Here is a 26,831-nt window from a genome sequence, read left to right on the forward strand (position 1 = left end):
GCGGACACGTTCCCTGAGTCCCTAGAGCTCTTTGCACCAAGGACACACCCATGACTTATGCCCCAGAGGCAGATAGTCGTACGTGTGGCACTTGATGCAAAACACTGGATAGCCCCCACCCTGCTGCTGGATGTCTGAGTGCATAGTTTTTTTGTTTGTTTGTTTGTTTAGGGGTACTTAAAAATCCTTCACTGGTTTGCTGCCCTCTTCTCAAGGGAAGAGAAGGACAGTGTCTGAGGTCCTGGCCTCCTTGCCCTGCTGCTGAACTCGCACTGAGGCTAAACTCGAAGTGCCTTACCTGGCACTTTGTTCCCGAGGCACTGGGTGTCCCAGAGGGCTCACACGGTGGCAGGCACTAGCTTTATACCCCTAGCTAGCTCCGCCTCCCTCCCTCCTTGCTGATTGAAAGGGGGCTGGTCTTCCCAGGTGAGATTACAAAAGATTAGAATGAGAAAAGGCTGCTGATGGGCCTAATCTACTCTGTAGGCTCCTGAATGGGGTGCTTGGATTTGCCTAATGTGGCTCTTATCACCTCCTAAAGGACAATGACTATGCTAATTTGCTAAATTGCTAAATTTATGACTGTGCTAAGCTAAATTGCCCTGGCTGGCTGGGAATGGGCCCTTCCCAGGTTCTTACCCTCCTAATTCAGTTCTCTTAGGCTGGACTATGTTTTAACCTCAAGCTGCTTTTTATTTGAGTTTAAACTGCACTAGTTTAAGAGTTTTTTGGGCTTGGCAGAACTTACACACTAAAGGTTTAAATCCTGTTTTGCCCTGTTTATAAAATAGACACCTAGTGTACTTTCTCCCCCTATTACCCTCTTCTTTGTTTAGTTTGGGCTCTAGCTTCCTATCTAAATTATACCTCCTGCTTTATTAAGTGTGCACCTTTATTTATTTATTTATTTATTTATTTATTTATTTATTTATTTATTTATTGTTCTCACCTAGATCCTGTGTCCCAATTTACTGAACCTTTAGAGTACAGTATATTCTAACTTGGATTAAGTTTAACTTGGGTTAAGTATAGGGTTAATTTAAACAAAGTAGAAAAACTTGCTTTCTGCTTTATCCTCCTATGTTTTATTTACTTTTCCAAGTGCCTGTACTTTGGGCCCTTACTCACAAGTAGGACTCTGCTCCTGCTCAGGGTAGACCTATGTACTCACGTATATATTTTTATTGCCCTCAACTAGCTCCTGTGCCCCAGCTTGCTGGACCTTAAACTCTCTCCCTCTAGTTAGATTAGGTGCTAACTTAGGTAAAGCTTAGGTAAAGGTAAGCTAAATTTCAGTGTTGATTTAAGGTTAGAAGACAAGAGATATAAAGACAAAAAGTTAGAAAGAGTACACTTACCTTCTCCTTCTCATCGTCGTCCTCCTCTCCTCTTCACAACTCAGAGTCCTCCCTCTCCTCCTCCAAAAACTCAGAGGTCCACTTGCCTTCTCCCTCTCTTTGCACTGAGGCTGAACTCCAGTGCCTTACCTGGCACTTTGTTCCTGAGGCACTTGGTGTCCCAGAGGCCACGTGCGCTTCTGCGTAGGGAGAGAAATATCCATCACATTGATCTGTTTGGTTAGAGACAAGACATTTTGTGTCAAAAGAGGGTTGTAGGGATGTTGACCCTGTCATTCTCCATTCTTTGAAGAGAGTTTAATGTACCCTACTGTTTCAAAGAGATGCTTTACTGTAGGCTATCAAATTTCAGTTTTACTGTTGAATTCACAGTATGTTTTTGCCTTACTTCTAGCTTTCAAAGAAGTTGCAAGAAAGGGGCTGGAAAGTTGGAGACCTCTGTCAGGCAGTGTTGAAGTATTGTGAAGTAATGGAAAAAGCTACTGATGGGGAGAGAACTCTGGAAAGTGAAACGTTTTTTGGATGGCTGGATGAATATGTCTGAATACCCAAAGATGTGTTGCATTTTTTACTTCAGGCCTCCTTCAGAAGACTGAAAATGGATGTCATACAAATATGTACCACACACTTTAAGCAGTGACTGTACTGTTGTCCACATTGTGAGAAATGTTGGGGTGAAAGTAAAGATAGCTGTATTGTCAAGTACTTTGTGATGCTCTGTATGCTTTTTTATCCCACGCGTCTTCATGATGGGTATCTCTATTTAGTCTGGCTGTGTAATCTTATAGCTATGCTGTTTTCAGCCTGTGCAATGGTGTGAAAGATGAACTTGTCTATCATGTGTTAACAGAGTCTCAGTCAAACTAGGGCAAAAGTTATGCATCCTCAATCTAGCAAGGTTTTTAAAAAATTGCCTCTATTTCATTTTCCCTTTTCTCCTGTCCTATTTTCTTACTGAGCCCCAGTAGGTATTTAACAAACACAGAGAATCCACTGATAGTTTGCCACTATCATGTCTCTTAAGTGGGGCAGACTCAAGATGATCTACCTGGACACGTAAGTAGCTAGGAAAACAGGGTTTGGTTGGCTTTTCTTTTTTTTCCAGGGAGTAGTGTTCATTATTCTAAAAGCCATTGTGACCTGTAATACAACCAATGCTGTTTTTTCACAACAGAGAAAAACCTTGATAAGTTTTTTTTCTTGTTAATTTACAAGTCTTTATCAATTATAACTGCAAAATGCTTGCCACATTATTGAATTGTTCTATGGCTCAAATGTGCATCTGTATCTCTTTCCAAACCAAACTGGTATAGGAGTCAGTCTTGAGGCTTTTAAATTAGGTTTTCTTCAGATGCCTACAAGCCCAAACAGGATGTGCTAGAGCTTTAAAATATTTAAAATCTACCCTGCAGAGGACTTATTTTGGACTGATGGTTTTCTCAAATCATCTTTAAACATGTAGTTATGTTTTTGAATGTCATTTTGAGTATGCCAAAACCTCTGCTACTGGTTGAATCCAATATTCTGCCTGTGGGCTAGTTAGATTTGTTACCACCATTAAGGGTCTTGCCAGAGTCATCTCATTAATTTAAATTTGTTCTGGTTTGTGATGAAATATTGAGAGAACTAGGCTTAAGGTTGTTCAAGGGGATCAGGAAGGAACTCAGGAATTGTTTTGCTTGTGCTGCTTTGATATATTGCCTTTTCGCAAAAATATTTTTATCTATCCTAATTCTACCCTACAATTGTGTAATTTTCAGAGCTTGGCAGCAGTGAGAGATTACACACCAGTGAACCTGTTTCCATTGCTTTGCCTACTTTAAAGAGACTCTGAACTTACTGAACTGTTCAGCAAGTGGCAAAAAGATGGATGGGTGAAGTTTTTTCTGTCTTTTGCAACGGAAATGATGCAGCTAACTTTCCCCCTTCCTGGCAGGGCTCCAGTGACTAAAACAGCTGTATGACAAGCAGAAATTCATCAAGTGGAACGTTTTACAAGTTGTTGTGCCTTGGAAGGTAGCAGTAGTTTGGAGCCTTTTAGTGTTTTGTGAACAAGCAAATACAATTGCTTACATATTCATGAGCACTTTCAGGACAAGTTGAGGAGTTACTGATGCATCCCTACTTTTTGCTCAGCAAATGGGTGTAGATAATGAGGGAAGAGAAATTTAACCCTGCTTAATTCTTCCTGTCACACAGAACAGCCTCCCCCCCCCCGCCCCCCAAATAGAAACTGGAACAACTTTCTCATCATTCTGCACTGGTAAAGTGATAACTCTCAACCCAAAGATTCCACCTAGAACCCAATCTATTAATTCATGCTAGTACTAAAATGGAACAAGTGCTGGCAGTTCAAAGAGTAAATAATAGAAATCTGTAGCATTTATGCTTTGAAAATATACAAACCTCTATATTTGGAGGATGAGCATCTAACCTCCAGGTGTATTGCCTGTTTTCAGTAACTGCACTGTTCCAGAAAATACTGTATAATAACACCTTTGGTGTGCTAAAGAGTAGCAGTATATTTTGATACCTTTTGTAGGACTCTCTAGCAAGAGCTCTTAGACAATTGGTCTCTGTTTAAAATGTTATAATATATGAACAAATGAAATACATTTTCTCTTCTACATGTAAATCAAAGAAAAACCTTAATGTTATCTTTCCCACACAGATTCCTTATTAAAGGCCGCTATTCCTAGTATTATTATTTATATACCATTATTCCAGTAGCATCAGGTCTGCGACATTAGCTGTACTTTGTAAGGTGGTGCCAGGAAGCATATTGGACCACTCAAGTAATAATCCGAGGATCAGTTTGCATATTTACTAAAGTAAGTTTTATTTGGAACTGATCATTTGTGGTTAGATAACACAGCAGGTAAAAAATATTGTCACCAGCGTAAGAGATGTTTACCATTGCAAGCTATTTTTATTTTGTAAGTGAAATCATAGGACTAAAATGTTCATGTTTATCTACACTGTAACCTGGTTAAGTTGTGACTTGATTTGCAACTGAGTCTGATAGAAATGGGGAGAGCTATTTCAAATTTCAATTTCTATCTACATGTTGGTGCTTAATTCTTGGAGCACAACAACCACCTTGTGTCTGGGTGCCAAATTATATACAATACTAAAAGCATAATTGACTAGTTCAGGAATTTTTATCTTAAAATGGCAGTCATGCAAGGGCCCAATCCAGATCAGAATCTCAGTGTGGAAGTAGACAGTGCTGAACTTCATGCCATTTTCCTGTTGTGAAAATCCCTTCCCAATGCTGCTACAGATCCCTGAATGTGTCACTTGCCTGAGGTACCCTTAGCAGTCTTGGGGAGCAGGGGGAATGATTCTTGGCACAGCATTAAAGACCCCTCTACTTTTGTGTCATGGTCCTGATCTGGATGGACCTGATTTGTCTGCTGTTTTAAGAGTTAAAAACCTGCAAGTGCATTCAGTATCATGGTGTTTTTTGGCCCTAAGCTTTGTTAGCTAGAAGGCAGCACTGCAGAATTCATGTTGCCCTCCTGAAAATGCAGACAAGATTCATGTTGTAGTTTATTTCCAACAGGGATCAAAGCGTTAATGTAATTAAAAGTGAAATACTAGTGGTTACTGGTTTCTCATTCACTTCAGCATCATTTAGGTTATGGCAACTAAAGTAAAAAAAAAGTTTCAGCTTTTTCATAGAACACTTCTACTTATCATAGTTTGCAGAGTGCAGTTTGAGCCACCATTGTACATTCCTGTTGTCGTTAGTTATACATGTATTCTAGATACTTATTGTTCTGTTGTAATGTTTGAATATTATTTAAAAGCATAATTTTTATTAGCCAGAAATGCAATTAAGTTGGTCAATTGTGCAGAATTTTGGTTAGCCCACAGTCTAACTTAATCCTGACCAAATTTACTTGGCAGTAAATTCCACTGAAGTTTTTGGAAGCTACTTTCAAATAAATGTGTTTAGGGTTGTGGTACCTAAACCACTTTATCTTGCAATTGATAAAGGCATGCATGAGTTTGCAATGTGTATCTTTTGCCCCTTGAGGCCTCAATTTGAGGTCCAAAAGAAGAATGGTCTTTATTTAAGCACCCTGTGCTTTAAACTGTGCAACTGGATGTCTTCGTAGGAATACAACGGGCTTTCAGCCCAGTTATGTACCCTGAAAGTTGCTAGGGCATTGTACTCTGAGATGAAGCCTAATACCAACTTTATTTCTCAGTGATCTTATGTCTTTACTAGCTGTCACAGGCAGAAACTCACTAGTTCAGCTTTCCATGGAGTGTGGGAGTTTAACCTTTGTCACTGCACTACACTTCAATTATCATTGTAAGGTTCCTTCCTTCTGTAAGCTTTTTCTACATGGAAAACACGGACAGTGGTGTTTGCATGCCTTCTCAGTGCATGTAGACATAGCAAAATACATGTGTGCATGATGGCCACCAGTGGTAAATTGCACATAGGTGTCTCACTTTTTCCCTCCATTGGAGTGCTTTCTGTGTAGGAAATGCATAAAATGAAGAGTGATTCTTAGTGTGTCCATTATAAACTAATTGTGTGTTTGTGTGTGTGTGTGTGTGTGAATAGAAGTACAGATAAACTGAAGTCAGTAAGTCAATATGAAGGCATTTCACTATGTAATGATGACATTTTGTTGCTTGTAGTAATATGATGATACTTACCAGATGTGAATTTCAGTTTGCAATAAACTTGTCCTTGTTTTAGTAATACCTTAAAATAAACTGTTTAAACAAATGATATGTGGTGTAATAGTGACTAAATTGATTATAAATTGTTGATCTTTCTATGCTTTGATCACTGTCAAAAATTAAGACTTGTGGATATTATTAGAGACTTGCCATTTTGGACGTTTCCTATCTTATCTAGTTAAGTATGTCATGAGAAGAGGCTCTGGGATTGGTAGTTTGCTTGTCCCTTATGCTTAACTTGACTCTGAGTACAAAATGCTTCACTTTCTGCCTGGCTTAATTCCAATATCCAAGCATGGCTGGGGGAAAAAAAAACCTACTTAAAAATAGTGGAGTACGGTAGGATGAAGGAGAAGGCCAGGTTTTACTCTCCTCCCTGTGTGCTTTTGAGAAAAAAGTAGACCCTCATGCCTGTTTTGTAGGCAAATGAGGCGGGCATGTTTTTAATGGCTTTTTAAAAAACCAAAACAAACAAGCCCCACAAGCATACTGGTCTGTATCTGGATTGAGCAGTCTGCTAAATATACTAATTTCCTTTCTTGATAAGACTGGAATCGTTAAATTCAGGACTCCGTTTCCAGCAGCCAGCCAGATGTCATCAGGAACATAAAAGTAGAGCATGAGGGCAAAGTGGCATTCCCTTTATCCAATGCTGGTATTGCATCAAAACACATTAGAAGTTCCATAGCTAATAACTTTTGACAAATTTTGATAAATTTGTCTAAACTTTTTAAAATCTAGTAGCCATCGCTATATCTTGTGATTTCCAGCCTTGTGGGGGGGGGTGGCGGCAGAAGGGCAAAGATCTATCATTTCTACTTGTGGGGGAGGGAGGGCAAAGATCTATCATTTCTAATTTAGGGTGAGTGATGATGACAGTATTGGAAGGAGCACAGTAATTGCTGGTCACCTGTTGTGTTCTCCCACAAGCTTCCACCTTCAGCTGGGCCTTAGCTCCACTCTCCCTGCTTGTCAAGCAGTTGAAGCGCTGCTGCCTTTGAAACCTATGGAGTAGGCAGTCACTAGCAAGGGATGAGACACAGTGGCAGGCGGCTTTTTCAAATGCCAGAAGTAGTTGCTGCTGGCATTTGAGTGTCTTCTTTTTCTGTCCAGTGGTGTCGCTAAGGGGGTGCAGGGGGAAGCAACTGCACGAGCCAATAAGCTTTAGGGGGGCACAAAGCCCCCTAACAACACCAGTGGCCAAAATGGTGAAAACGTTGGTATTTATGAACAATACGTTCATATGTCAATGGAAAGGTAATTTAATGCAGAATGCAATTAAACAAACCACACTGGAATATATGTATTCTATCAATGGTTATGGCCAATTAACCAGATCATGTATCATAATACAATTATACCTGCTAACTGAGTAAAGAGGCACTTTTTCACTTTTTTGCACCTCTTATATTTAGCAAGGGGAGAATAACCATCCCTCTTCACCCCAGCACAGTGTCTCTAACCAATACAGGGCACACTTTATATTTATTAATTAAATTTGATTTCATCATGGAGGGGGGCTACAAAATTTTCTTTGACCCCAGCTAGCAGATAGTTACCTATGCTACTGGCTGGGGGGAGGTGGCAGAGCAAGTGGGTGGCAAACGGTTGGGTGGTGGAGGTGAGTTCCCTCCCAATTTTCACTTTTTTAAAAGCCTGGGCATGATATCACTTCCAGTTGTGACATCACTTCCGGGGCATCATTTTGAGCTCAGCTCCAGGCTTCTCCTTCTCCTGCCATGGTGGTGTTGGGGCATCTCACTTTTAGGGAGCAAGCAACCTCCTAGCTGGTTTCTGGGAAGTGAATAACTTGGTCCAGAGACCAGTTCCTTCTCCCAGGAACCTTGAACTGGCCAACACAGCCCCCTGCTTGGTGTTTAGGTAAGCCTGCAGCTCTTGTGAGGAATCATTGCCTTGGTTTTAAAAGGCAAACACAGCCCCTCTGCTGCTGCTTTTAGAATGAAAACTGAAATGGTTCTTGTAAACTTAGCAAGCCCACAAAAGGGATGCCTGGTTCTTTAGCTTGTCTCCCCTCCCTGTCTAGCCCTCCAGGACATCCCTAGATAAATTCAATTTTTTCTCACCTCCCCAAGATTTGTTAGTAAAAAAAAACTCTTCCACATAATACGAAAACAGTGGGATCACTATTTTTCTTTCTAACTAAATGGGAAGTGTGGTTAAACAGAGACGACCTATGGGTTTAAACACCTAGGTCAGGGGTAGGCAACCTTAACACTCAAAGAGCCATTTGGACCCATTTTCTGGTTTTCTGAAAAGAAAACCTCGGGAGCCACAAAACCCTTTTGACATCTAAAATGAAGATAACACTGCATATATAGTTTTGAGTGACTTACCCCCACACACACACTCACACTTACCCACACCCACCCTTTCACACACATACCCCACACTCACTCACACACACTCATTCACCCCCACACACTCCTCCCCCCCGTGCAGTGAGTGGGCTGAGCCATGGCAAGCGGAGGGTGCGAACAAAGGGGCAGGGAGAGCCTACAGGCGGAGACCCCCTCCCCAAGCCCGCATTTCCGCTGCAAGCCAAGCGCACCAGCAGGCAGCAGCATGTCATGCAACATGGCGGGAAAGAAATGCCCCATGGCAGGCACTGGGGGGGGCAGCCTGGAAGCTCCATGTTGCACCCCCCTCCAGTGCTGCAGCCCCCAGAGAGCAACCCCCTCACAGCGCAGGCTGCGTGCCCTGGTACCACTGCACAGGAAGCGAGCCGGCTCTCCAGGCGCCCCCCTGCCGCCTTCAGGGAGAGGCTCTCCACTGGCGCCAAACTCCCCAAGTGGGCAGCACGTGCCTCACCTTGCTCCTGGGGGTCTCCAGGGTCGTGCGCTCTCCCTGTCCAGCTGGGGGACCGGCAGCTTCCCACGCGCCCCTTCCTTGCAGGCTGCAGCTCGAACCAACGGCCCAGAGGCATTCGGGCACGTGATGTGGGCGCTGGAAGAGGGGAGCACAGCAGTGCTTGGACTTCAGAGCTGCAGCAGACAGCTGAAAGAGCTGCATGCAGCTCTGGAGCCGCAGGTTGCCGACCCCAGGCCTAGGTATTCAAAGCTCCTGAGCATTTTAGTTGGTTTTCTGTATGGTTTTGTTAAACACTGACACATATTTTTAGATAGCCTGACCACGTTATTCTAAATGTGGTTGTGTCACAGATTACATAAAAGAATTTACTTGCTGTTGTGTGCAGCTGAGGTAGGCAAACAAAACAAAACCCCTGAAGTGAGTTAAAATGGTGTATTCTGATCCTGCTATGCGAATTAATATAAAAAGATATGTGCAACTCTGTTGGTATCAAAACACACCAGTCAATTCAGTAGGGCTTGCCTGAGTATCGCCATGCAAATTGAGATGTGCATTGGATGCTTCTACAGACAGATTGCTAGCTGGGGTAAAAGTTTGGGGGCTAAAATTCTGTTCTCTCTGAACAGTTATGACTGACTCTGTTCTAGAAGCTGTGGTATCAGTGCATGCAAATAGTATGTTGGGGGGGGGGAGTCTTGAGCAGTGATGGGATATGCCTCCATGCCTCCTGAATCAGGGGTGCCTGCTGCTACCCGTTTGTGTGCAACCATGGGTAGTCCTCCTATACAGTGAGGGTTGGTAAACAAGTGAGTGCCCTTCAAGTCCCCACTCCCCTGCTGTGCAGCGTCCTCCCTCTATGCCTCTTCTTGAAATGCTCTTGCTTATTGTAAACAGAAGTGGGGTGGAGGTGGGCACTGCACGCAGCAATCTTTATAAGTACAGGGAAAGGGCAGGAAGTCAGACAGGCTCCAAATAACCCATCTCTGGCTATTTGGTGCTTTGTAATCACCAGGTTGGCAGGGAAAAATGATTTGGAGCCACAGCAGCACACCCCCCCCCCCCCGCAGCATTGCTGGACAGAGAAAAAGGCTACCACTGTTGCAATTCTCTTCCAAGTTGCTCTCAGCAACTGACTCAGCAAATTGGAAGAGGATTGGAGTGCCCAGTGGAGCAGTGGACAGACAAGCTGGGGGCTCATCCATTCACCACCCCTCTAAACGTGACCAAGGGTGCTGCTTCATGCAGACATCTCAGGTGGCTTTATGGATCCTTGTCTTGTTGTTGTCTTGAGTAGTTGCATTCAATATAAGTTCAACAATGATATCTGAAATAGTTGCTGACCAGGCTAAAAGATGGTATATATGAGCCAGAACTGAACTGGAGAATTCATAAATCCTGATGAACTTGGAACGAGATGCAAACTCAAGCTTGTAGTGGTTTGACTCCCTGACTGAAAAATCTCAGCTGTTGTCATAGCTTATTCCTATTCATAGCACAGATTTGTTAAGCCTCATAGGATGGGGGCACACAAATCAGCCCTTAAACTGCAGACTGGTTTTTTTTAGGATGTATAACTAAGGGCATTTGACAAAAACAATAAGAATAAAATTATAAATATGCAACAAAGTAGTAAAATAAAATAGCATTAAAACAGTTCTTCAAAAATAAAAGTTATCTAGCTTTAAAAAAAGCACCCAACAGACAAGCAAAAAAAAATAAATGTGTAACTGTTAGTTGAGCCAGCTTGTCCCATGCTGGTGCACAGCTAAGGGAAAATGCCATCTAGTGGTTTTAGGCCCAACAGCCAAGAACAACAATTTCTGATGTCAATTTTTCTTGAACCAAATCCCTCAGTTTCAGGCAATCTATACAGAAGTCACTACCTTTGTCTTTATAACCAAATAAATATGAATATGGTGTGTGTCTTGGTAACAAAAGTAGTATTGGATAAAATTTTCAGTAATATTTTTCAGTTTCTTTAAAGTACTTCCATTGTCCCTCTGCTATGAGCATCTGTTTTTAACTTGAATAAAACTGTTTTGCTTTGCTATGAACAATTGTGAACTGAAATTGTTCTTGCAGCTCTGAACAGCATTTGGCTTTCTTGAAAGTGGTGCAGGTGCGGTCTTGTTTTTCTCCCACCCTTTTTAAGTTCTTACTTTCTTAAAAAAAATTCTTGCACCAGTTATATGGACCCAATATTAGCTGTGTTTGAATTGCACGTCAACTTAATATAACAGATACTGAAAATGAAGATATGAATATAACTTTGTATAGGGGTGTCAAACTTGTTCCATTCAGCAGGCCAAATAGCATTCATTGCACCTACTGAGGGCTAGAACTGACATTATTAAGAAGGTGATGACCAGAAATAAGCACTTTTTTCTCACTTAGGGACTCAAGTCATTAGCTGCAAATGACAGAAGATAAAATATGCAAATCTTGATAATAGTTTTCAAGATATGGGATAGCTCAATTACAATGCAGGCCAGCCTTTCAGCAGTGACATTTCTGACAAGGCATCACTTTTCAGCTCAGCAGAGAGCACAATTATCACAGGGTTCAGATATAATCTTCTTTGGGCTGGATATGGCCTGTGAGCCTTATGTTTGCCACCCCTGTCCGAGTAGTTCCCAGGTCTATATTGGACATCAGACCAATTGACATCTATAGAATCACATTGACTTTGGTATATATGGTGTAGTACATTGGTTCTCAAACTGTGGGTCGGGACCCACTAATGGATCATGACCTGATTTTTGGTGGGTCGCCAAAGGGTGATGGAAAGATCAGATAAAAATCAGATACTGTAGTTTCTAATTACCCCCCAAAGAGCTCAAGTGCTGCTGCATGTGTAAATATAGGAGATAAAGGTTTGAGGGTCTTTTTCTGGTTATTATTAGTTCTCTCTCTCTCTCTCTCTCTCTCTCTCTCTAATCTTTATAAAGCTCCTTTTTAAAGTCAGAGAAACCTAGTTGGGTCCCAACAGAGTGTAATTTAAAAAGTTGGTCCCAATGCTAAAAGGTTTGGGAACCACTGGGGTAACAGAACCCATTCCTAGAACAATCTGTCATTTAATCTATTTACCAAATCCTCAGCTTTAGTCCAGAATGATGATCCAAATAACAAGCTTTTAAGTGCCTTGTTGGGGGGGGGGGGGAGTGGAGATGCTGTCATGGTCTTTGCTATGTTCATTGCTCATTGTGCTCTGGGCAGATGCTGCAGCTGGGTTGGTTAACCACACAGTCAGTCATGCTTTTCCTGCTGCTTTAAGGATGAGAGTGTAATAGGAACACAAAAACATTTAGAAAAGCTCACTGGCCATTTCATCACCATGGAAACTTTAAATCCACAGGAGATGATAAATGTTAGTTTTAAAGAGTGAATTGAAGGGGGGAAAAAGACTAGACAAGAATGTCTCCATGGAAAATTAACTGAGGAAGATGCTAATTAGAGTAGATTTGCTGAAAGAAATCATTTCCAGGACCATGCTAACATTATCACAGTAAATTTTCGTCAATGGATAAAGTCACATCAGTCAAATATATTTAAGACAGAGAGAAGAGGGGTAGAATTTATATAGTGCTGTAATGCTTTTAACCATAATGTATGTTGACTTTTGAGTTTAATTATCCTCAAATACAGATAGAGAAATTTGGGCCTGAGAGAGAAGTCAGTGAGCCAGAATTTAAGGCCAAATATTCTGTGCCCAAATCCCACTATCTTTCTTGGACCTCGCAACCTACTGCCATATAATGATTAACTTTGATTTAATGAAATAATTACACAAGCATTTACATACCACTTTGTTGAAGTCTTTGAGTAAATTGCCCATGCATAACATGGACATCTTGCTTTAAAGCTGTGAGTCCCTGGGCACTTTTGACTTATTCTGTGATAAAACTTGTCTTAGGCCGCAATCCTAACCAATTTTCCAGCACTGACATGAGGGCAATGCAACTCCGAGGTAAGGCAACAAACATTGCCTTACCTTGAGGAGGCCTCCATGGCTGCCACCCGAACTGCAGGATGCAGCACATGCCCCACTAGCACAGCTATGCCAGTGCTGAAAAGTTGGTTAGGATTGCGTCCGAAGTTGCATCTGTGGTTTTCTCCAGACCTTCAGAACCAGAAGCAGGTTTCACAGTCATTTGTACCACTGAGATAACTGAACGTTTTAGATTAATCTCAGAAAAACCTCAATGTCATTGGCCAGATACCTAAAAACATCTCACTGATATTTATCCATTCCCCTCTAAATTTATCTTGGTAACTATGCCATAGTCTAGATGTTCCTAAGGACTTTATTCTGATTGCTTGAACTCACTATATCTTATATTTTTCAGGTGCATTAGCAACCCCTTCCAATTTTAGCAGACTTTTTGCTAAAAGTTTGAAACATATGGTGTTCCTCCTCCAAATTTGTGTTTAGGCTGTAATAGAGGTGGTCTGTGCAAAACAGGACCGCCCACATAGTCAGGGGACTCTACAGTTTTGAAAAGGAAAAACAAACCCAGTGTGAGCCAGATTGAGCATGCTTGTTGGTCACCCCCACAGCAAACAAAGAGTGTTGAGGTGTTCATTGGGAGTGGGGGGGGGCAGCAGCTGAACACAGGAGGAGAGACTTGGCCACCTTGATCCTTTAGCTGCTGGAGGTGGGCATCAGGGTTGGGGAGATGCAACATTTTGTTACAATCCCTCTTGGTGCCTGGTGTTTCCTTTTGGGCTTTCCACATGCATTGTTCAATGAAATTGGTTGGTGTACCAGTTTGGTAATTTGTTACCTTCTTTCAAATGTAGTGACAAAAAAAAAATAGCATGAAGCTTTCTCAACACGGAAAGGTCTTTTATCTTCCTCTTCTTGCACGCATATTTTTTTTTTCTGTTAATGCAATAGCAAATACTTTTTTCTGTAGTGGCAGTTGTGATAAAACACTTGAGCCATCTCTAAGATTTGAGCACAAAACCAGAGGTTTTGGGGCCCAGATTTGTTTCTGATTGATACTGTTGTTTTCCCTGCACCCTGTGGGATCTCTCTCTCTCTCATATCCCAGGGACAGCCACTATTCCCTGCCTAGATATCTTGCACTTCAAATTGTCAGTGGTGATAAAAATATTTTGTGCTAATACTTTAGTGAGTTTAAGTAAGAATTTCTTCAGAAGAAATTCTGGTGTTCTGCTTGATTGCATCATACAAGAATCTTTGGCCATGAGAGATAGTACAAATGTTTACATAACCACCTCCTCCATAAATCTTTTAGTTTTTTTTCCCCCCCAGTGGAATGTAAAATGGAGGTATAATGCTAGTGCTCCTTGAAATTCAAGCATAAGTGATGTTTGTACGTAATTGGATTGGAAACCAGGACAATATCAATTGTAACCAGTTTAAGGAGTTCTCTAGGGATCCCTGAACAGAATTCCTAAGCATGTAAATTCTATTCGATTTCTGCAATGTCGGTACACTTATTTCCCAAAAAGCAAACAAAACTGGAGTTCTATACCTGAAGTTCAGTTTTTAAAACTGAGGTACTAATGTACCACATCCTCCCTAGTAAGTAAACTCAGTGCTCCATGTTCTGCTATTCATCTGCTACTAGGCACACAAGGCCCCATAGAATGTCTTCTGGCAGAGGAAAGGAGGGGTCCCTGACCCTTTGTGATTGCCTTTCCTTAATCATTGAAGGCAAGTTATAATTCCAATTTTATGGACAGGGAAAGTGAGGGTGAAATTTTCCACATTGCTCCCTTGGTGGCTTTGGACCGAGGATATCCAAATTCACATTGCTATTGTTATTTCCACACCTACTTCCCTAGTGGTGAAAAGTTCAAGAGCACTACCACAATAATAATAATAATAATAATAATAATAATAATAATAATAATAATAATAAACAGGTATTTATATACCGCCTTTCTTGGTCTTTATTCAAGACTTTATTCAAGGTGGTTTACATAGGCAGGCTTTTATTTAAATTCCTTATTAAATAGGGATTTTTACAATTTGAAAGAAGGTTCTTTCTTTCAAGAGCAACTACATTCAGGTGTTTCATTCCGATCTGGCTTCACATTCTGGCCTCCATCCTCCCACACTCAGAGCAGATGGAATAGCTTGGCTTCAGCTTGTCAGCTGCTTCAAGGTTGCACGGTGCTGGTGGCCTTGAACTGGCGACCTTGTGGACCTTCAGGCAGACGGAGGCTCTACCCTCTAGACCAGACCTCCTGCCCAACAACACATTTTGTTCAGAGCTGTTTAGTTTTTTTTTAAATTGACATTTTAACTTTGACAAAATAACATAAAAATGGGAGACAAGTTCAGTGAAAATACAGAAGTAGAAACAGACAAGCAAATACAAGAGGCAATTCAGGACATCACATAATATTACACCAATCCTAACCAAACAAATCTTTCCAAAATACTGGTGTGGCATGGAAAGTTTCAGGAGACATGAATGTTTACTCATGTAAGAAAAAAAATGGTTCCAAGTTTTCCTAAAATGCCTCTGGTTTGCTCTGTTTTCTAGATAGGCGTATTTTATGAGTTAGTTTCTCTGCTAATACAGTGTGCCATACTCTTTCAATCCCATTGTCTAGACTCTAGAGCAGGGGTTGCCCAAACCCCGGCCCTGGGGCCACTTGCGGCCCTCGAGGCCTCTCAATGCGGCCCTCAGGGAGCCCCCAGTCTCCAATGAGCCTCTGGCCCTCCAGAGATTTGTTGGAGCCCGCACAGGCTCGACGCAACTGCTCTCAGCTTGAGGGTGACTGATTGACCTCTTGTGTGAGCTGTGGGATAAGGGCTACCTCCACTGCTTGCTGTTTCACGTCTGTGATGCAGTAGCGGCAGCAAAGGAAAGGCCAGCCTTGCTTTGTGCAAGGCCTTTTATAGGCCCTGAGCTATTGTAAGACCTTCATTCATTCATATAAGTTCATCGTTAATATATTAATTTATGTAAACATATGTAAACTTATTCAAATTTTAAATGTAAATTAATTCTTTTTTTCCCCAGCCCCCAACATAGTGTCAGAGAACTGATGTGGCCCTCCTGCCAAAAACTTTGGACACCCCTGCTCTAGAGCAGTGATTTTCAACCTTTTTCATCTCATGGCACACTAACAAGGTACTAAAATTGTCAAGGCACACCATCAGTTTTTGGACAATTGACAAGGCACACCTTGCTGTTGGTGGGGGGCTCATATCCCCAATGGTCCTATTAATAAATGACTCTCCACCAAACTCCCGCAGCACACCTGGGGACTATTCGCGGCACACCAGCGTACCATGGCACAGTGGTTGAAAATGGCTGCTCTAGAGAGAGAGGTTATCTTTACACTGCAGTGTTAGCTTGAGTCTAGCTGTGAGAAAAAAAAAATCAAGTAAAATTTATTATTAAGAATATTTATATAATGCTTTTCAACAAAAAAAGTGCATAAAGCAATTTAACAGCGCAGTCCTGTCCAGCCTTGCACCAGCTGGATAAGCGCGACTACTGTCACGAATGTTTCATAAGTCATGTTGTGGCAGGGCGGAGGCTCATAGAACTGGCGAAAAGGCCTGCCAGCACCAGTCAAAAGCCTGTGCCCACCAGAGCAGATAGGCTCTCCATGGGTCGTTGGAGGGGTGGGGGAATGAAGGCAGGGAAGGGGTGTAAAGGGACGAGAGGAAGGGAGGGATGGGACGAATGTAGACTGAAAGGGGGAAGGAATGGTAGCAGTGGCTAGCGCTGTATACTATTCCCCCTCCCAGACCTGATTTCCTGATACGGGGTTGCTTAAACTGTGCCAATGATTTTGCTGATGCGAGCCCAAGTAGCCCTATAGCAGCTGCTGGGGTTTTTCTGGGGCAAGGGGACAAATGTCTCCTCAGGGAGTCCACCAGCAGCCTCTCCTCCCATACTGGATGCAGCGGAGGCTACACTGGTGCCACTGCATTGCAGTGCAGGACTTTAGTCAGAATGGACTGTAAATAAATAAATAAATGGTTCCCTGACCCAAAATGGTTCACAATCTAACAAAAGATGCAAAAGAGACACTAGCAACCAGCTGCTGGAAAAGGGCTGGGATGAACAGGGACAGTTGTTCTCCCTCTCTTCAGCATAAGAAGAGCATCACCTTAAAACATGCCTCATTGCCCTGTTAACAGGAGGACAATTGTTTTATTTATGAATAAAGAAGCAGAACATAGTAGGATACTATATGAAATACACTCATTCAATAGATAGCGTAGCTGCTAATCCTGTGTCACATCCCCAAAGAGACCAATTGTACCCCAGGGTTGCTTCAGCTGCAGCCAGTGCACAGCTCTCTCTCTCGCGCGCGCGCGCTCTCTCGCTCTCTACACCTCCCCAGCAGGAATAGGTTCCAGGTCTGTGGCCTTGACAAGATGACCTTGGTAGCCCCCCACTACCTGAGTGGGCTTTTCTTCCCTTTATTACAGTGTTGAATGCAGTCCCCCCCAGCCCCGCTTCCCAGCAAGCATTACATAGCAGGCACAAGCTCTACCTATTCATACATAGTGCTGGAAGAATCGTGATCCACATATACTCTTGTGTGGTTGGCAAAAACAGAACAACCATACAGATGGTTATGACATGAGAATATGGATACCATATTGCTTCTAAATGCCAAACCTAAACAGAATAAATAGGTTTGTCAGAGGTTTATGTTCAAGAAACAACAGTTTCCAGCGTCGGTTTTTAACCTCACAAATGTGGTTACCTCACGAGGCAATCTTGGGTCTTCGAAAGTTGCACAGCACTGAGAGATAATGACAGAGGTGGCTCTTCACTGCTGTCTTAACCACCAAAACACTATCTGTGTGGTGCCTGGAAGCCTCATGTCACCCTCATCTTCCACTGTGTGGTATTCAGTTCATCTGGCACCTCACCACGAAGCAGGGCTGCAGTCCAGCTGAATGTTGTTGTGTGGACAATCACTTTTCACAACATCCGGTTCATTTCCTATAAAATAAAAAGAAGGGGGGGGGGGGTAAAAAAAAGCCTTTCAATTATGTAAGGATGTTTTGCAAATATAAACAAACCCTCTCACCTTAGGACATTCTGGAGGAATGAGTTCATTTTGATAATTATTGGTTTGGGCTCCAGTTTATCTGCTTCTGTGGTGAGCAGAATACTTGTTTATGTTTAGGCTAAATAGCCGAGATAGATAACTTTGACCTAGGTAGTAGGTCATGGTTATGGCTTTATGTTCACTGGACATATGGGGAGGGAGGATAAAGAACTGGATGCACAGATATTCAGTGTTTCTTGGTTGCACTGCAGTGGGATCAAGAGATTGGAAGGACTGTGCAGATGATAAGGAAGAAGCTCAGTACAGACCAGACCCACCTTTCTGTTTCCCACCTTTCAGCAATGGCTGCCATGGAAAGACCTACACTGATGGAGAAAATTTCACTACAACTTCAACTTCATCGCAATTTTTTTTTTAGGCGGAACACAGGTGGGCATGGTAAGGAGCCCTTCCCACAGCCACACTGTGGTCATAGTGAAAGGCTCCTTCCACCTCTGTGCCAACTTTACAGTGAAAGCCTCCATGCCAAGCCAAGCACCGTGAAGGTGAAGGGAAAGATCTGTTCTATCTGGTGTCACCACTTCTTTCATGATGCTGCTCAGCCCAGACTAAAGAGGCGCAGGTGGCAATGATAGACTGCCTTTCTGTGCAAGAGCTCAGGAGAAGAGCCCGTCTTTTCCCAATCAATTAACACTAGATCTACCAAGAGGAGGGCTGACCTAAATGGGGGGGGGGGGAATAAAATTCATTTTCTTTCCTTTTCTTCTCATTCCGCTTGCAAATAGAACCAGAAGGATGTGACTTGTTCAAAAGGAACAGACACAACCAAAAAAGATGGAAAGCTGCATTAAATGTAAAAGCAAAATGCATACACCTATGCAGAAATCCAGGGATCTCATCATGGAAGCCCAACAGAAAGCACCTGGATAAGAATAAAAGGAGACAAGAATGGCAGTCTACAATAGTCCACTAGGTCAACTAGTCCACTAGGTCAAACAGAAGTCACAAATGCTGCTGTCCTAAAACAAATTATCAAGTTTTCCAAGAGGTGAACCATAGCAGTAATGAGAGACTGTCCTGATTTAGACTTCTACTGAAAGTCTAACTCAGCCAAGAATGGGAGACCCAATAAATTCCTGCAATTTATTGTGTTGCAATTGCAACACCTTGGAATTCTTGGTATCAAGCGAAAGAAAAACTAAGTATAGTCAGATATTAACTGGATTTCAGGAAAGCTCAGAGAACAAACAAGTTATACTCCATTTCATTAGATTAGAAATGGCTAGATTGGACCTGATGAAGGAGAAAATGGTCAAAAGATGGTTGGGATATTTTGAAAGGAGATATTTTGAAAAATGAGTGCACAATTGCAAACAGGTTCCATGAGAAGAAAAGTAGGAAAACACTAAGGAAACCAGTGCGACTGTACAAAGAGCTTTCTAAACAAACTGAGAAGCAAGAGGGACATGTACAAGAAGTGCAAGGAGGATCAGTTAACAAAGGAACAATCCACAAATATGGCCCACACCTTCAGGGATGATGTCAAGAAGGCTAAAGCACAGAATGACCTGAGGTTAGCAAAGGATGCCAAAAACAACAAAAAGGGCTTATTTTGGTTATGTCCAAAAGAAGAAGTCAAGGAAGCTGTAGGCTTGTTGCATGTGAAGATGTGGAAGTGGAAATAGATGATGGAGAAAAGGCTGATCTGCTCAGTACTTATTTAGTTTCTTTATTGTTCCACAAGGGGAAAGAAGTACAATCTAACAGTTGCACTAATGAGGAACTGAGGGCACAATGACTCAGGCAAGGTAAAGAGATAGTAAAGAAAATACTAAGTTAATTTAATGAATGCAAGTCTCCAGGAACAGATGAACTACTGTTACGTGAAAATCCCCTTTTGCCTTTTAGTTGTGATTTTCTCTATATCTGGTTATGTTACTATGGACTAAAATATCATGCAGGCTAAACTTCTTCCAGCACTCAGGCCACAATCAAGTAAAGTCACAAGCTCATGGTTACACAACCACCACCTCCCTATGGTCACACATTATGGGAGGAAGTCTGGCATCGTAAATCATTGCTTAAGTGTCTCCGACATTACTGTATTCATTGTATTGTTTTAACCCAATCACTGTTTAAGGCAAAAGTGTCTCCTAATCCAATCACTGCTTAAGTACTGTATGCAAACTTGAACTGCCTTCTTGTGTTGCTGATTCACTGTATTGTGTAAGTTCCTCCATCTAGGAAGCCAGCCATTGACCCCATTGAATTTTGACATCCTGATCCTTTCAATGTTTTCCCTGCTGTGTGGTAGTAATGAAGCTACCAGCACTGTCTGCAAACCTCTTTTTAAGAGAGGGCTTCCTCTCACATGCTCTCTCTGGCTCTCTCTCCAAGGACCAGCACATCTGTGTTGTGTCAGAGGGTCCTCTTCGCAGGACTCTCCCCCCCCATCCAACTGCTCTACAGGACAGGTAACTATCTTGTGACTGGAACTCTTTCCCTTCTCCCCCCCCTTTCTCTCCCCTTCTCTCCCCATCTTTAGTTAGCAGCTGGTCTTGGCAGATCAGGGACCCCTAAAATCCTTCTCTACAATCTTTCCTTTTTCTAATTTCCTCAGATGCACCAAATACTCTTTACACGCAACCACCATGAAAGCTAGGTACACTGGATTCAAGTATTAGGACCAAGAAACATACACTTATCATTTCTTCATGTGCATTATGTTTACCTTTGTGCTTTTGTAATAAAACTATAATCTTTTATTGAAAGTTGTCTTTCCGTCAGCCTCTTCTTTAAGCAAAAGGGAATTTCTCTGCATTACGCCATCTTGTTATCCAGCCTAAGACCCTAAGCTTACAATAAGGGCAGCGTAATAATTCCCCTAAATAAAACAGCCCTTTTGGTAACACTACACCCAAGGGCAGTGGTGTCATATGGTGGACCTCCTCCCCTGCAGTGGGTGGGGCAACACCCTGGATGGTGGGCATGGTGATGTACCATTGCTCCACCCCACTGGTTTTTCGGCAATAACTTTTGATAGAACAAATATTTCAATGGCTTTAAACTGCAGAGAAGTACATTGAGGCTAGAGATGAAGAGGAATTTCCTAAATCACTTAACGTCCTGTTTGTGCATTTTATTTCAACACATGATAAACGAAATCCTTCCTGCTATGATGAAACCCCTGCTTTTCAGCCCCAGTTCCCCTGAATAGCTCTCCTGATTTTGCCCTTACAGAACTTGTGACTTCATTTTGTTCCTTGGATGTCCCCTTTTGTTTATTAAACTGCAGCATCATATTACCTTCTCCATTTTTCCAAGGTGAAAAGCGGGGGGGGGGGGGGGGAGTTAATATTTCATATTCTAGCAGCAGTTTATGACTTGTTTCAGCTAATAGAAATGTAGTGCAAGGCACAGATTAACTAATATGTGGACTTATGCCAATATAGTCCCATTTATCAAATTAACTTCAATGCAAATGACTGTATATCATTTTGCAATGCTTGTTGCTTATTGAATTTCCTAAGAGCTCCTGGATTTAACTTGGCTTATCCAGTAGACTAGGTAACAATGGAATGTGCTGCGCGCAATCTTCTCTTTAAATAGACTAACCTTTTGGACTGCTGAGCTTTCATAATTTCAGCGTACCTGCCTCCTGAGGGAGTCATACATGAACATTTCATTTTAAGTATGTAAGTAATGGAGTAATGTTAAGTAATGGGGTAGTATGATTTGTTGAGACAAATTAACTCCGGGGGAGTATGGGAAGGATGTGTGTTGACAAAGGCTTTCTTTCCCACCCTAACTGACATTCTGTTGGAAGCTGTGTAGCTGTCAAGCCTCCCACCAGACCTCCCACTTGACTCTCAAGCTTCCAGGAATAGCCTAAGTAGACAGTAAGGCTTATGGAAGCAGCCACATTTACTGTGGACTCCGTTCTATGTTCCCTCCTTGATTGAGCTAACCCTTAAACTCCTAACCCCAAGAAGGAAGGAAGAAAAGGCAGAGTGCCAGTTCCCTGCAGCATTCGCAATCTTCCAGGACCTGCCATGGCTCCCTGCACAGGATAGGGCTGACCTGGCAGCTACTGGATGGCTGAGCTCTACTCCTTGTTGTTGGTGTGGGGAAGAAAACATGTTGGCAGCCTCCACCAGCTAGAAAACGTTGGTTGTTGCTACTGTTTCTGCTGGTCCACTAAGAATGTAAGAAATCTGCAGCCACCACCAGAGGCATAATGTACTTGCTGGGCACCCAGTGAAATGCCAATGCCATGTGCCACTGTGCATCACTTCCAGGTTCTTCCCAGAGGGCGGAGTACATGAAGCCAGCCGTGCCCCACCCTCTGGGGATAACCTGGAAGTGACTTGGGTGAAAGGTAGTCACTTCTGGGCTTTCCCCAGAGGGTGGGGTGCTCACTGCTGAACCTTTGCACGCCCCTTTTCCTTTGCCTGTGAAGGCTGGGAGTCTCCACAAGCAAAGGAACAGCATGTGCAAAACCAGCAGCACCCCATGCTCCGGGGAGAATGCGGAGGTGACTGAATAGAACCTGGGGAATTCATGTGCCCCCCTCACATAGCTCTCAGAGCACTCGCCTTGCAGGGACCACCCAAGTTACACCTCTGGCCACTACTATAAGGGGAGGGAGCGTATTGGCAATTAGGCTGATCCCCAGCTCCCTTGCGATTTTCTCCAATTGAGCAAGAAATACGGTCTGTGTTAGAAATAAAAGCAACATCAGCTGCAGGAGCTGCAGAGAGTGACACAACATTCTGTGGGCAGGAGTGTTCCATGAGGCAGCTGTTACCAACCTGTCAATTATCATGACAGTTTAGCTGTACCTGAATTCTAGCAGTGGCACCACTAGGGTTCGCGTCTCCTGGTGCGGGAGGCCAGCGCATCACCCCCATGATGGACTTCCTTCATGCAGTGGGCGGGGCAATACCCTAGGTGGTGGGCATGGTGATGTATCATCGCCACACCCCCACTCCCACTGGTTTTTTGGCTGTACCTTTTGATAGAATACATATATTTCAACGCAGTTTGTTTCATTGCATTCTGCATGAAATTACACATTGATTGATTTATAACATGATGGTATCATTCCTACAAACTAGGACTTCAGCGATTTTGGTCAGTAGTGGTGTCACCCCCCCTTTGTGTATCACCCCCCCTTTGCGCATCATCCAGTGTGGCCTGCACCCCCCCCCCCCGCAACTCCCTAGTGTCACCACTGATGGTGTTTTGATGCCAGTGCAACTCAGCTGGCAGAGAGACCAAAATAGAAGAGATTGGAGTGTAATATGGGAGTGATGTGGGTGTGATAAGGAAGAGTAGATGTACAACATATCACAACATTACTCCAGATGATGGACATTCCCCCTGATGCTAGAAAACGTTATGCCAATGTCACAGCTGCCATAGGTTTTGAGTAAATTTATAGGGAATAATGCAAAAAGGAAAAAATCTAGAAGCACACCCACTCCACGCACTTCCTACATATGTGTTTATATGTTAACTAATGGACTTTAAGGGGGAGCATGCGATTGTATAACATGTAATAGACTAATTACTTAGATTAACTAAAATTACTGGAACATTTTACAACAAAGACAATTGAATGTGTCTTTAATTAAAATTGGAAACCTGAAGAAGAATTTTAATTTAACGATACTGATTAATTATAAGACAGAATCTGAAGGGGGTAAAGGAACATAATTTGAATGAGATATATGCAGCTAGTCAAGCAAATCATTTTGTTCAGAATTGTTGAATTTGCAAGATGACTAGTAATAGTGAGATAACAGCCAGATCCTATTCATTTCCCCCCTGCCAATGCAGCAATGCCAGAATGGCAACCGCGACGTCCTATGGAGGGGGCAGTTGCTGAGGTCTCCTCTGGATGAGGCAACCCCAGGGGCAAGCCGTAATAGCTCGAATGGTCTACCTGGATCTGCGCTAGTTTAACAGCTGGTGCAAGGCATGGACCCACGCTGCAGGACTGGTTCTGGTAAGGGGGACTGGATATCATTGGTGCTGGCACAGCCAATCCTGCCCCTCTTCGAGGCCTGATTCATTCATCCCCTGCCCCTGATCCATCATCCTGCACCTCTTCCTCTCCTGCTCACTTCAGCTCACTTCAGTGAGTGGTAGGAGAAACACTGGGGTGGTGGAAAGGAGCAGGCCTTCCTTCTGCCACTGCCAACACTATGCTAAGTGGCATGCTGTTGGAGCGCCTTTCACAATTAGTGCTGACTGCTTTATGCCAGTCAGTGCCAGTGCAAGAGGCACACTGCCAGCTGGTGGTATGCATAGGATTGGAGCCTAAGTAACTGAAGTCTCATTATCTCATTAGAAGCGTAAATTGTATGTGAAAAGTATGTCCCCCATTTAAAATTGCAGTATTTAACTGGGAATTAATAGTGAATTGGTTGAACTGAAATTCTAACACCAGCATTTCTGGATCCCACTGCCAATCTAAGAGTTGACTGGCAGCCCAATCCGAAACTGCCCGGGGCACGGGAATAACATGGCCTCTGATAAGGGAAAGGGAATAGACAAGAAACAATTTACAACAGTGTGTTTTACTATAATGCGGATTCTGTTTTACATACCAAACTTTTTGAGTTGTTTTTGACAGCTTTGAGTGCCTATTTTGGCTTGACGGTTGTTAATGGCATTTGAAATAATAAACATTAAAACAGAAGAAAATGAGGCAGTCCTCCTTCACACCCTTCCTGTCCCCTTCTGCACTGTACTGTGTACTGTAGTTCCCTCACCATATGCACAAAGTTGTGCAATTGCAGAAAGGATAAGACTGAATTGTTCCCTAGCATGAAAAAACCCCCACAGGAAAACAATGCTGACATTACTATGCATGGATATTAATTGTTCCATCAAATTAAATTTAAATTCTCAGATGAAGAATTATGGAAGATGGATGGAAACTGTTGTGTGGGTTGATCTTTTAATTTGAAGCTAGCTATTCTCCACTGAGTCACCCAAAGTTTCCAGAGACTACCACACCTTTTGGGGTTTAACTCATCCAAACCAGACAGTGCTCTATTAGATGCTGTTTAATTTTTTTTGCAAACTGCAGAGAACTTTTTAAGCTTGAAACTGTACTGTTGAAAAACTGTCCATTGTTTTCTTTCTTTTGTGAGAATTATTAGCATTTGAAGATTAATCCAAACTTATAAAATAGGAATGTCAAAGACCTTAATCCCATTCAGGTCCTAACTCAGTTTTCTGACATTTTATCACTTAGACTTGATATTGCCTTCTAGGGTGATCCACAAAGCCTCTGGACCTGTGTGCATTTGCTACCCCTCCACCTCCACCTCGAGCAATGTATATTGTCTTAGTAGCAGGCTGAAGAATAGGGATGGAGAATTTGGGGAGTTGTTGAAGAGGTATTACCATTTTTACTATATTAGGTAACACGGAATAAGGAGTGGCAACTGTTTCCACTGGTAATGCTTGCTGGTCAAGTTGGTCGATAATGATGTTCCCAAACATGTCTGCAGTTGAGGGGCACCAGCCTAAAATAATGCACAAATCAGACTGAGGAATTAGTATAGCACAGTGGCTAAAAATTCTCAATCTGAATCAAGTCCTGATTTAATGTTCCTGATTTAAATCTTGCCTCTGCTGTGAATTTATGGCCTTAAATAAGCCGCTCTCTCAGCTCCCACAACAGCAATATGGGGATCATACTGATATACCCAAAGCCCATGAGAGGGGAATGCAGGGGTAAATTGTACCTGGGTTCAGGGTCAAAAATGGAGCTTAGGAGCCAAAGGAGGGGGCTTGTAAATTTCCTGGGATCTTACATTTTCTGTTCTCAGCAGGGCCCTTGAGAGGGGGTGCAGGAGGTACATTTGGCTTGGGAGCCAAAGGAGGGGAGCCGGCAGTTTCCTGGGATCTTGGAAAATGTTTGCATGTATTATGTGAAGATTGGCACATTTTGTGCAGGCCTACATAGTTTTATGTATTATAATTTGTGAAAATTATGAGCCAATGATCATAGGAAATGATGAGCCAATGGAGAAGGAAAAGGGGCCCAAAAGAAACATTGTGCCCCTGACAAAATTCCTCTCAGAGGCCCTGGATCTACCTTAATATGTTACTTTAGAACAGTGTTTTTCAAACTGTGGGTTGGAACCCACTAGGTGGGTTGTGAGCCAATTTCAGGTGGGTCCCCATTCATGTCAATAATTTATTTTTAATATATTAGACTTGATGCTACCATGGTCTGTGACTGCATTTGGGAAGCATTACAGAGCTGTACTATTAACAGGCTACTATGTATATGCTTTTAACAATGACAGTCAATGGGACTTATTCCTGAGTAAGTATGGGTAGGATTGCAGCCTAGGCAATGGGACTTATTCCTGAGTAAGTATGGGTAGGATTGCAGCCTAGGATTGCTAAAAGTTTTCCTGCTTGATGATGTCACTTCTGGTTATGACATCACTTCCAGTGGGTTTGACAGATTCTCAATCTAAAAAGTGGTCCCAGTGCTAAATGTGTGAGAACCACTGCTTTAGAAATTACTGAGATACTTGAAATCCTTTGAACAACTGGAAAGTGCTAAGTAAATGTAGAGTATTATTTATCTGCATATGATGAGATTTCTATTAAAATTATTTCCTAAAAAACAAAACATTTAAAATACATCCAGTTTGGATTTCTAAGTTACAGCCTCCAAAATATTTTCTTACTACCTAGCAAGTCAATAGCTATAGGAAGAAAGGAAAGAGAGAAGGAAAACTCTGATCCCAAACCTCCACTGCCTTGTGGCTACATCCAGTTATGGAAAAGGCTTCAGGAGTCAACCTTGAGGCAAAATCCGGAGCCGGAGTCCCTGAGGCAGTTCATGGCTGAACACAGTCACGTTCTGGCAACTCCTGCGAC

General features: G+C 42.5%; 1 protein-coding gene across 4 annotated transcripts in view; it reads left to right on the forward strand.

The window, feature by feature from the left end:
- AKAP11 (A-kinase anchoring protein 11) overlaps window positions 1-26,831 on the forward strand; it is a 78,427-nt gene that overhangs the window by 45,916 nt on the left and 5,680 nt on the right. For 3 of the 4 annotated variants that reach the window (XM_066619779.1, XM_066619782.1, XM_066619780.1), the window contains one exon: window positions 1,753-6,108. The exons of the other annotated variant lie outside the window; for it this stretch is intronic. In XM_066619779.1, coding sequence (XP_066475876.1) covers window positions 1,753-1,902 — 150 coding nt within the window. In that variant the 3' untranslated portion in view covers window positions 1,903-6,108. Of the gene's footprint in view, window positions 1-1,752; window positions 6,109-26,831 lie in introns of those variants that run through there. 4 annotated transcript variants of the gene reach the window in all.

Source organism: Tiliqua scincoides, chromosome 3 (assembly GCF_035046505.1).
Source record: "Tiliqua scincoides isolate rTilSci1 chromosome 3, rTilSci1.hap2, whole genome shotgun sequence".
NCBI lineage: Eukaryota > Metazoa > Chordata > Lepidosauria > Squamata > Scincidae > Tiliqua > Tiliqua scincoides.